The 12397-nt window shown below is 39.9% G+C and overlaps 1 protein-coding gene across 1 annotated transcript in view; it reads left to right on the top strand.

The window, feature by feature from the left end:
* The window catches only part of LOC121867150 (lysocardiolipin acyltransferase 1-like), a 58622-nt gene extending 46547 nt beyond the window's left edge, over positions 1-12075 (top strand). The window contains exons 6-9 of the mRNA XM_042366901.1: positions 3958-4108; positions 5696-5813; positions 6732-6925; positions 7563-12075. Of these exons, the coding sequence (XP_042222835.1) occupies positions 3958-4108; positions 5696-5813; positions 6732-6925; positions 7563-7720 (621 nt within the window). The 3' untranslated portion in view covers positions 7721-12075. The remainder of the gene's footprint in view (positions 1-3957; positions 4109-5695; positions 5814-6731; positions 6926-7562) is intronic.
* Positions 12076-12397: the final 322 nt, after the last annotated feature.

The raw sequence follows: 12397 nt of genomic DNA, 5'->3' as shown, positions 1-12397 counted from the left end.
CACCATACAGACCACCCATACACCCTACAGACCACCCATACACCTGACCACCCATTCACCCTACAAACCACCCACCACACCCTACAACCACCCATACACCCCTACAGACCACCCATACACCCACAGACCACCCATACACCTAGACACCCATACACCCTACAGACCACCCATACACCCTACAGACCACCCATACACCCTACAAACCACCCATTCACCCTACAGACCACCCATACACCCCCAGACCACCCATACCCTACAAACCACCCCATACACCCTACAGACCACCCATACACCTATAGACCACCCATACACCTACAGACCACCCATACACCCTACAGACCACCCTTACACCTACAGACCACCCATACACCCTATAGACCACCATACACCCTTTATATCATCCATACACCCTACAGACCACCATACACCCCTACAGACCACCCACCACCTACAGACCACCCATACACCTATAGACCACCCATACACCCTTTATATCATCATACACCCTACAGACCACCCATACACCTACAGACCACCCATACACCCTACAGACCACCCATACACCCTATAGACCACCCATACACCCTTTATATCATCCATACACCCTACAGACCACCCATACACCCTACAGACCACCCATACACCCTACAGACCATCCATACACCCTACATATCATCCATCACCCTACAGACCACCACTACACCCTACATATCATCCATGAACAAGTAATACGTGGATGATACTTATATAAATAGATGATACATGGATGATAACTTATATAAACAGGTGATACATGGATGATAACTTATAAACAGGGTGATACATGGATGATAACTTAAATAAACAGGGTGATACATGGATGATAACTTCTATAAACAGGGTGATACATGGATGATAACTTCTATAAACAGGGTGATACATGGATGATAACTTCTATAAACAAGGTTATACATGGATGATAACTTCTATAAACAAGATGATACATGGATGATAACTTCTATAAACAGGGTGATACATGGATGATAACTTCTATAAACAAGGTTATACATGGATGATAACTTACATAAACAGGGTGATACATGGATGATAACTTACATAAACAGGGTGATACACATTTACGTTAGGAAGTATAAAATTCAAGTTGTGTGAGATAACTGATAATGGTTGGGTGGTAAACAAACGCTACCTCGCTTGGGTTAATTATCTTATGTGTAGTGTCCCGTTAACCTCGTGTTGTTAGGCATTCTTAACACACACCTGACTGTAACTAGACACGATGGTGAATATGTGCATTATGTATGTAGGGTGTATGGATGTGTAGGGTGTATGGATGATATGTATAGGGTGTATGGATATGTAGGGTGTATGAGTGATATGTATAGGGTGTATGGGTGATATGTATAGGGTGTATGGATATGTATAGGGTGTATGGATATGTAGGGAGGTATAAGTATATGTATAGGTGTATGGATATGTAGGGTGTATGTATGGGTGATATGTATAGGGTGTATGGATATGTATAGGGTGATATGTAGGTGTATGGATATGTATAGGGTGTAAGTGGATATGTAGGGTGTATGGGTGATATAGTGTATGGGTGTATATGTATAGGGTGTATATGTATAGGGTGTATGGATATGTAGGTGTATGTATGGTATAGGGTGTATGGATATGTAGGGTGTATGGGTGATATGTATAGGTGTATGGATATGTAGGGTGTATGGGTGATATGTATAGGTGTATGTATGGATATGTATAGGGTGTATGGATATGTATAGGGTGTGGGTATGTAGGTGTATGGGTGATATGTATAGGGTGTATGGATATGTAGGGTGTATGGGTGATATGTATAGGGTGTATGGGATATGTAGGGTGTGTATGGGTGATATGTATAGGGGTGTATGGATATGTAGGGTGTATAAGATATGTATAGGGTGTATGGATATGTATAGGTGTATGGATATGTAGGTGTATATAGATATGTATAGGGTGTGGATATGTAGGGTGTATGGGTGATATGTATAGGGTGTATGGATGTAGGGTGGCGGGTGATATGTATAGGGTGTATGGATATGTAGGGTGTATGGGTGATATGTATAGGGTGTATGGATATGTAGGGTGTATGGGTGATATGTATAGGGTGTATGGATATGTAGGGTGTATGGATGATATGCATAGGGTGTATGAATGATATGTGTAGGGTGTATGGATGATGTGTAGGGTGTATGGATGATATGTATAGGATGTATGGATGATGTGTAGGGTGTATGGGTGATGTGAAAGGTGTATGGATGATATGTATAGGGTGTATGGATGATATGTATGTATGGGTGATATGTATAGATGATATGTAGGGTGTATGGATGATATGCATAGGGTGTATGTGATATGTGTAGGGTGTATGGATGATGTGTAGGGTGTATGGATGATATGTATAGGATGTATGGATGATGTGTAGGGTGTATGGGTGATGTATGTATGGATGATATGTATAGGGTGTATGGATGATATATAAGGTGTATGGATGATATGTATAGGGTGTATGGATGATGTGTAGGGTGTATGTATGATATGTAAGGTGTATGGATGATATGTATAGGTATGGATGATATGTATAGGGTTATGTAATGATATGTATAGGGTGTATGGATGATATATATAGGGTGTATGGATGATATATATAGGGTGTATGGATGATATATATAGGTGTATGGATGATATATATAGGTGTATGGATATGTATAGGGTGCATGAATGATATGTATAGGGTGCATGAATGATATGTGTGGGGTGTATGGATGATATGTGTGGGGTGTATGGATGATACGTATAGGGTGTATGGATGATGTAGGGTGTATGGATGATGTGTAGGGTGTGTATGGATGATATGTGTAGGGTGTATGGATGATATGTGTAGGGTGTATGGATGATATGTGTAGGGTGTATGGATGATACGTATAGGGTGTATGGATGATATGCGTAGGGTGTATGGATGATACGTATAGGGTGTATGGATGATGTGTAGGATGTATGGATGATGTGTAGGGTGTATGGATGATACGTATAGGGTGTATGGATGATGTGTAGGATGTATGGATGATGTGTAGGGTGTATGGATGATGTGTAGGGTGTATGGATGATGTGTAGGGTGTATGGATGATGTGTAGGGTGTATGGATGATGTGTAGAGTATTACCTGTTTCTATAATTGTCATCCTGTTTATATAAGTTATCATCCATGTATCACCTGTTTATATAAGTATCATAGGTAGTAGGTATTAGGCAGCTACCAAACAGGGAGGTACTATCGCCTGGGAAGATATTGGAAGCATAATGTGTTGTCTAATGGTAGACCCTGCTGCCATATGTGACCAAGTCCCAGGTTGCTGATCTGACTTTCTGCCTCATTTACACACAATTGCAGGGTCTCAATTGTTTCTCTTACTATTGACAACACAACATACATATATTGTTTCTCACTATTGATTTTTTTTCATTTTGTATTTCTTTATGGTTCTTTATTATTATTATTATTATTATTATTATTATTATTATTATTATTATATTTTCGCCCCCTAGGCCCCGATGTGGGTCAGTGACCTGTGCCTGGGTGGGCTAATCCCCGTAAAAAAAAAGAGTATCTCCTGTTTAAATACCATCCATGCATCACCTGTTTATATAAGTATCATCCACATGTCACCTGTATATATAACTATCATCCAAGTATCACCTGTTTATATAAGTATCATCCAAGTATCACCTATTTATATAAGTTATCATCCATGTATCACCTGTTTATATAAGTATCATCCACATGTCACCTGTATATATAACTATCATCCAAGTATCACCTGCTTATATATCATCCATGTATCACCTGTTTATATATCATCCATGTATCACCTGTTTATATAAGTATCATCACGTATCCCACATTATCCGTGTCCCCCGCCTCCAGGTGTTGCTGTTCCCCGAGGGCACCAACCTCACGCCGGAGACGCAGAAGAAGAGTGAGGAGTTCGCCAGGAAGGCCGGACTACCCAGCCTCAGCAACCTCCTCCACCCCCGCACCACCGGCTTCACCTACCTGGTCAACAAACTGAGAAATAGTGAGGAACTCTTCCCTTTTACTCACCCTTACGCCTCTCCCTCGTCAATAAGCTTAGACCCTCCCTTACTCTTCCTCACTCACCTTCCTCATCAATAGGCTGAGAAACCTCCCCCTTACTCCAAATTCAGATATAAGCTGAGAAACACCCACTAACACTCCCCTTATACCCATCGCTCTCCGCCAGAAAAATACAATGATAAGGAAAAAATCCCTTACTCACTCACCCATTACCCCTCTCTCTCAACAAGCCGAGAAACAATGATAAATCCTCCGCTTACTCACCACCTTCGTCAATATGCTGAGAAACCCACCTCCCTTATTCTCTATTACTCACTACCTTCCTCACCAACACTCATTACTCTCTCTCTCTTTCTCCTTGTTTACCAAAAAAATCTCTATCCCACCAACTAACCTAAATGTTCCTTCCCTACTTCAAATACTCATTGTGTCCTCTTGTAAACAAAATCCGTTCTTAATTTACACTTTTTACTTCTTTATTTACTCGCTGTATCAACTAATCTACTCCTCCTTATTTAATTTGTTTACTTTTTTTCTTAATTATTTTTTTGTTATTATTAAGCACCAATTTTTTACGCTTCACACATTATTTCCCACAGCGTTTATTATTATTATTATTATTATTATTATTATTATATTTTTTGGCATCTCCTTCTGAACAACAACACCTCTCACTTTCCCTCCCTCTCTCCTTCCTTCTCTCCCTCTCCCTCACCCTCCTTCCCTCTCAGCTGATCTATATATATATCTACAAGTGAACAACAACATCTCCCACTCTCCCTCTCAGGTCACTCACCTACTGCATGTTTCTCCCAGTTGATAAAATCTTGTATCAGTTATATCAGACAAACTTAAGTTATTAAAAATGTCACTCGTAACAGGATTTTCTTACCAACGACGTATTGAATAATTAATGCAGAAAAGTCATGCTATAAAACAGGAGGAAAATTCCCATCACCTTAAGATTAAACACCATAGATTATCTCACTTGAAGATTAAACAAAGTAAGCCAAGTTAATTTAATCTTCCCTAACCTAACTTGAGCCCCCTAGGTTATATTAGACTGGTTTAATCTTCAGGTGAAATAAGTTTGGGTGTCTAATCTTCAGTTGATCCGAAAACTATCTAAACAAAATCCGTAGGCTTTCATATAAAATAAATGTATTAAGAAATGTGCACTAAAAGTCGTGCCAAAAAATGTGATGACGATGACCTTGTGTGGCTGAGCAGGGCTGAAAGCGACAGCTGTGGGTCCGACAGGTGAATGACTCGAGGCGTCAATGAACACCTGTTGGCTAGGCAGGTGTGGCTGACTAATCAAAACCGACAGGCTTAGGTCAGGTCAGGTTAGGTTAAGATAGGTTAAGATAAGTTAAGATAAACCAAGTCCTCTGGTCAACAGGATTAGACCTGAGAAAAGACAACCCTTGATGACCTCTCATTAACCTGACCTCTGGCCCCCTGGATCTGTATATGACTTGAGATAATAACATTGAACTGAGTGACATGGGATATCTATGAGCGACCCAGGATGACCTCTCACTGACCGAACCTACTACTCCCTCAGGCGAGCAGCTCGACGCGGTGTACGACGTGACAGTGGCCTACCCGAAGACGCTGCCCCTCACTGAAATAGACCTGCTTAAGGGCCGCATGCCAGAGGAGGTCCACTTCCACATTAAGAGGTAAGGCGCTGGCTAATGATTTAATGTGTCCAGCAAGATGAGAGTTGGTTACTGATAATACCGCTTAAAGAAATTACATGAAGGTGATTCATATGGCCTTCCAAAAGTACCCGCGTGAGCCTTCAATGTCCATGTCTCTTCACACATACAGTATATTCAAGGGCCGCCAAGGTGTTGTTGATACACTATTTTAACTATGGTTATTCCCGTCATAATTATGTAATTAATATTTCAAGCTTTCAAAATTCTTCAACGTGGCCGAGAGAAACCTGTTTAATATCCTTCTTGTTGTGAGTTAAGTAACTCGGGCTACATCGCTCCCTCATTCCTCAATATCATCAAGGCCTATTTACACTACCCATCACGTATCGGTAACATCACGGATCGGAAACGGTCCTTCAAAATTTCTTACATGTAATCAAATGGAGCTGTTCACACCTAACCGGCACGTCACCGTCACGTATCGGTTCGGTTCGGTTCCGTCTCGGTATCTCCAGGAGAATATTTTGACGTGATGAAACGTTTCCATACCGAACCGTTTCCGATACGTTATGGATGGTGTGAACAGACACGAGGTCAGTTACGTCAGGCGGGAGGGTCTACAGCTTGAGATAGTCCTAGTTGATGTATTCACGTTTGTTTCACATCATGGACGAACAGCTAATTGAACTGGTTCGCAGATGTTACCGATACGTGATGGATAGCGTGAATCGGCCTTATTAAAACATCACCTTTATGATGCCTTCAGCAGCCAGGAATTACTGCATCTGTACTTTATAGTTTTGCAGGTATGTTCAGCTTACTTTTCGTGTTGAACGCACCACCCTGATTATCATTACTCGACAGAAATTACGTATATTAAAATATAATCTTGTCCTGATATTGTTAAATAATCTATACAATGTCCCCGGGCGACAGACACCACGCTAGCAGTCTGCCGCAGACGGACGAAGGGCTCAAAGCGTGGCTGGGCGACGTGTGGGTGGAGAAGGACGAGCTACTAAGGACTACCCTCAAGCAGGGTCACTTTCCAGGGTGTACTGCTGCTGCCCCTCACCCACCCCTCAATTCCTCCTACCTCTCCTTCCTCTTCTGGACGCCACTCACCATAGGTCAGTCTCAGTGCTGCTCTTCTAGGCGCCAGGTAAACCCCCTTCAGTCTATGTCTGCCACACTGTTTTTTTAATGCCTTTCGCGCACTTATACACAAATACCTCTAAAGAAATAGGACGGTATACACAACAAAGTAGCGCCGGACGTACGTAAACACCTAACTGTGTATACCATCGGCCAGCAACCCACCCTGTTTCTCTCTATACATAAATAGTTCCGATGTCTTAAAATGTTTTAGAAATTCAAATAGACTGTAGAATCTTCAAACCCACCTGGACCACACAGAGTAAGCAAGTCGACACAGGTCAATTTTAAGATTGTTTTCTTGTCACTTGGCCCGTGTTGTGGTGGAGGAAGTACTACAGTATATCTAGGTCTACCCAACACCCAGGTTGAATTTTTAAGAATTTTACTGTCTATTTACGTTTTGTCAACATAAATTAGTAACTCCCATACTGTAATGTTTGTTTTCAATATAAAGTCCATAGAAAAAGGGCTGTTATTGAAGTTGATTGAAATCTTATAAATCACTGACAAGTGAATGTTGACATTAGGCTACTCAATAGCCAAGTGTTATAATCGTATACTGTGCGGGTATGTACTGTATAGCTACGTTAACTACCATATCTTCTTCAGGTATGGCGTACCTGTTGTGCACGTGGTGGGTGGTACAGCTGTGGTGTTTCGCCCACACAGTGTTCTTCACAGTGGTCTCCTTCGCCACAGACGGCCTGCAGCACCTTGAGGTGTGGCTGCACCGCCGGGAGGAAGCGAGACTCAGGAAGCCACAATGAAGCCACAACACATTTGTAACTTCCAGTCATCGATCATAAGCTATATATATTTTATATATTGAGAGCTATTTATAATTTGTAAATACTGTATAAATAGTAACCATGTGCAGAAACATATAAAATAAACTAGTAGTGAAAATACTTTAGTAAACGTAAGACTCGCTGGACTGCAAAATTTATTGAGAAATAACGCAGCAGCAAGGACAACGGTAACCAGAAGTTCCACACCAACATCTGCCTCACCTGTACCTATTGTTGCCTTGAGATAATACACTATGGCCAGGGGTAAACAGAGATGAAAGGTGAGATATATGTAGTGAGGAGGAGAGGCGGTAATGTATAGGCTGTTCCCTCGTCTCCGTCACCCACCCACCCATCCTAATTATTGTATTCACTGGAGATATACGACTAGATGAATGTAGGAAGGCCAAGTTACTAGGGGTTGTCAGGTCTGTTGATTTAATCTATACTGCAAAAACTGACATTTGATCTTGATGAGGTTAATATAAAACGCGTACCAGGTTCCTTGGGGTTAAATGGTCATAATTGAAGTGACTTACACCTGTTCAGTGTTTTTACAGCTTAGGATGTTTATTCGTGCCATACAGTATATAAACAGTTTATCACAAGTGAACGTTTTTTACTAACTGACACCTGAAATTATCACCGTGGATAGTAACTCGGGGCACACATGAATTTATTATAGTTGGACATTTTTTTAATCTAATGATGTATCTCAATAGGTGTCAGCTTTTCTCCTTTTCATTCCAGCGTGTTTAGTGCACTGGCTTCAAGGTGCTGTACACTGCCACCAATTCTAAGGCTGGCGCTATGTGTATATTTAATTTTAATTATGTGATTCTATAAACATATAACAACTGGTTCATCAATACGGTAGCAGCTGCTAAGTTGGAGGAAAACAACACAAATGGCTGATTATATTCATTTACAAAGATGCCACGTACTGTAAATACATTGAAGCATCACACTACAGTAGGGCGTAGAGTGGAGTCAGGCTATACAAAAGATGGAATTATCAAATGGCAAGTTTTTCTCTTTAATTGCTTTTCTATTAACACAACGAACAAGGAAGGTTTCTACCAGCGACACTGATGCCAATGTGAAACTCTGCAGTATACAGAGCATCACATGAATGTTGGTGAGGTGTCGTCTGGCGGGTACTCCCACTAACAAGTCGCGTACACTTTAGCTTGTATACCATGGTGAAGGAAATATGAAGACGGATGAACTAATTTTGCATTAGAGGCGAGTGATTCGATGGTTAATTATTGACCGAGGCCTTAAAAGGCGTTCACTACAAGTCTACCATAACAATTAATGTATAATAGGTATCAATAATCTTGATAATGAAAATACAAGAAAATATTAAGAAATTAGTTATTTGAATCGTGCTCACCTAACCTAAAAAAAAGGTGCTTCTCTTTTTTTTTTTTAAATTCCAGTTATAAAAAGGTTTGAGTTCAAATTTTACGGCAAAAAAAAACACAATAACTAAATAATATCCAGACCTGACAACCTTAGCAACATGTTATATTAATTTGTATGAGGAGACTACATTATGTTTATTCCATGGAACGATGACACTTGGCCACTGTGAACCTGCAGAATGTACCGGCAGTAACCCATGACAAAATTTAAAGGTGCTTCATCGCACACACTGTCACGTGATCTGTAAGGTTGTGACCATTTGGTGACCTGCAGCTGATACAGACGTTTAGTCTCGAGTATCGTGTAATGTGGCTCGAAAACTGTCCACTCAATCTTCACCAAATTTTGAAAGACACGATCATGAGGAAACAAGGCAGGTTTTAATACAAATATAAAAGAAGAGGATAAAAAATGGGACTATTAGATAACGCGGGACGCTATTCTCAAGTCAGCACGAAAACGCCGAGTTACAGAATTTTATTTTCTAACAGTGTCCCAGTTTTTTCTCCATTAAAATTTTTCGTCATTAGAACTTCTCTTGATTCTACCGGAGTATGACGGCAAAATTTAGTGATGACTGACTGGATAACTTTTGGTTCATGATAACAAATATTACTTATATAATGGTGTACAGTACCCCTATGACAGAAGCTCGCCAGATGACATCAAGATGTAAGGTGTGCAAGACTGTTGAGTTTGAGCACATGGCCGCAACACCCCCCCTCTCCCTGTACCATGACATTGACCACCAGATTACTTCATAAACAAATGCTCTTGACCTTCCTCTCATAACTGCATTACACCAAAGCATCTTAGAAAACTCATACTTACAGGCTAAATGTTTTTTTTTTTTCACGGGGAATAACCCACCCGGGCACAGGTCATCGAGCCACAATGGGGCCATGCTATTCAGAAATATAATAAATTACTAAGTCACTTCTCCATTAGCCGGAACAATTGGTGCAGAGCAAATCTGGGAATGAGATTTTTTTCCAGGTAATGACGACTCTCAAATCCGAAAAAATTACCCCATCCCCAGAAATTTTCCAGGTACCGGAAAAGTTCTTGGAATTTTCCGGAAATTGCACATTATTTCATCCTCGGAATTTGCTCCCAGACCCGGAAAAAAATGAAGTTTCCGAAATTTTCTCTGAACTTAACATTTCTCGAACCCGGGAAAAATCTCCCATCTCCGGAATTTGGTAAAATTTTAGTTTTGGTCATCCCTGTATTTAGATATCCAATGTAACCTAAAGTAACCAAACCTAGCCACATAACTCAGGAACTATATTTAACCTAACTGGGAGACCTTTGCTCCCTAAGACTCCCCCCCTTTCTGGTGAGGGATTAAATTCCCAAGATTCCCCAGATGACTGAAATTAAAATAATACCCCAAATTTTTACGGGTACCGGGAAAATTTTCTTGGAATTTTCGGGAAATTTGCCTGATTTTCATCCTCGGAATTTATTCCCAAACCCAGAAAAAATTGGAGAGTTCCCAGAAATTTTCTCATAATTGCCCCCCTTGGAAAATCGTTCCCAAATCTGGAATTTGAAGTTTCGGAAAAATTCCGAGCAAATTTCAATTCCGGCTATCGGAGAGTTCTGGCTAACGGATATATTATTTGTATGCTTATAAAATTCACAAACATATTAGTCATTTAAGAGGGTTATATGTCAAAATTTCTGTGATGCGAGACAATGATGCTCTTTGGAAATTTTCATGACATGTTGCAAGGAGATTAACTATTACTGTGACACCTAGCTTCGTACACATACACAGTTATAAAAACAAAGGCAAAAATTGGTTAGTCATAATTAGTTGCACGCCATAACCACATACATTTCACGATAAAATTAATGCTTTCTTACCGCATAAAACCGAAGAAAAAAATGCACAAGCAATACGTTTTGCATAATATAAATTTCACGATTTGTTTTTCTCGAGAACACAATTCTACGAGCGCTTCCTCTAATGCTGTCATGACTCCCTCCCTACTTTCCCGGTGGCTTACATAGAAATATTTTTCCAAATACGATAATTATAGAAGACATTTTTATTAATTTACATCAAGTAAGGTTAGGATCTGTATATTTGGTTTGGTCTGGTTGGTTAGATTGGTTTATTTTATAAATTATAAATCATATTGCGGCTGCCTGAATGACTCCTTTCCTTTCCTTTTTTTATAGATAATAAAAACTAATACTTCAGGTTAGGTTAGGTGTGGTTTGGATAGGTTAGGTCATGATGGTTTTTTCTTTAATGTTAAACCATATACCATCAGTATCATTATCTGGTAAGTTGTTCCTTTGGTGTATGAACAGATGCCAAATTTTTCATTAAATTGAAAGTTTGTTACACTTAAGGAATCATGTCACGTTCTAGCTGTTCTATCAATGCTCCAACTGTTTGACACGTGTCTGGCGAGAAGAAAGCTGAAGTCTTGCTTTTTGACCACGGTCTTCTATGTGTCGTCACTGTGATATGAAAACAAGATGGCGGCTGTAGAATCAAGCATCGCATTACCTGAACCCGGAAAAAATCGTAAAATTCAAATCCCACTAAACGTTTATTGCTCGTGCTTGTTTCGTCGTTGTTATGAGTTTAGAAAGCATTTATGTTCTATGGTATAATTTCATACAGTAGGTAGTTAAGGCGCGCAACTCATCTTGACTATTAAAGCAAAATCTTAATTAAAGATAAGAAACAATTTTAATTTCTCACCAATAACGAACACTTAACAACCTGAGTTCGTGTGTTCTCGCCCCACAACACATCAACCTTATTACAAACGTGATGATGAGTTTTGAGGATCACTGTGAAATAATATTTTTACATACCGGTATAATCTTATTTCTATACGGCCCAATTTCTTAAAGTTACTGTGAATAAACATTTCCTAAAAGCATATAGTTGATTTTATCCTATGAACTGTTTAGGCGTCGAAAATAATCTCATCCTATTAAAAGTAAGTTGTAGCCACCTAAATAGTACAGTAATACGGCAGCTAGTCTCCATAGACTGTCTTGTAGCCGAGAACAAAGGTAACGTTTTACCCACTACAGTTAAGTAACCAAGAGTGAACGAGAAAGTGTTCCAACAAGGGAGAAAATGAACCCTGGCACTAACACACGCCCCTGAAAATTTCAAATCTGTAAAATTATTTATTCCTCACGTAAGTCAATAATGGAGAACGTCGAGGCCACGTTGAGTTCACCGTAAATTTA

The sequence above is a fragment of the Homarus americanus genome, unplaced genomic scaffold (assembly GCF_018991925.1).
Source record: "Homarus americanus isolate GMGI-L3 unplaced genomic scaffold, GMGI_Hamer_2.0 scaffold6317, whole genome shotgun sequence".
NCBI classification, from domain to species: Eukaryota; Metazoa; Arthropoda; class Malacostraca; order Decapoda; family Nephropidae; genus Homarus; species Homarus americanus.
Note: the sequence above shows the minus strand (reverse complement) of the source record. Positions and strands in the feature narration are given on the sequence as shown.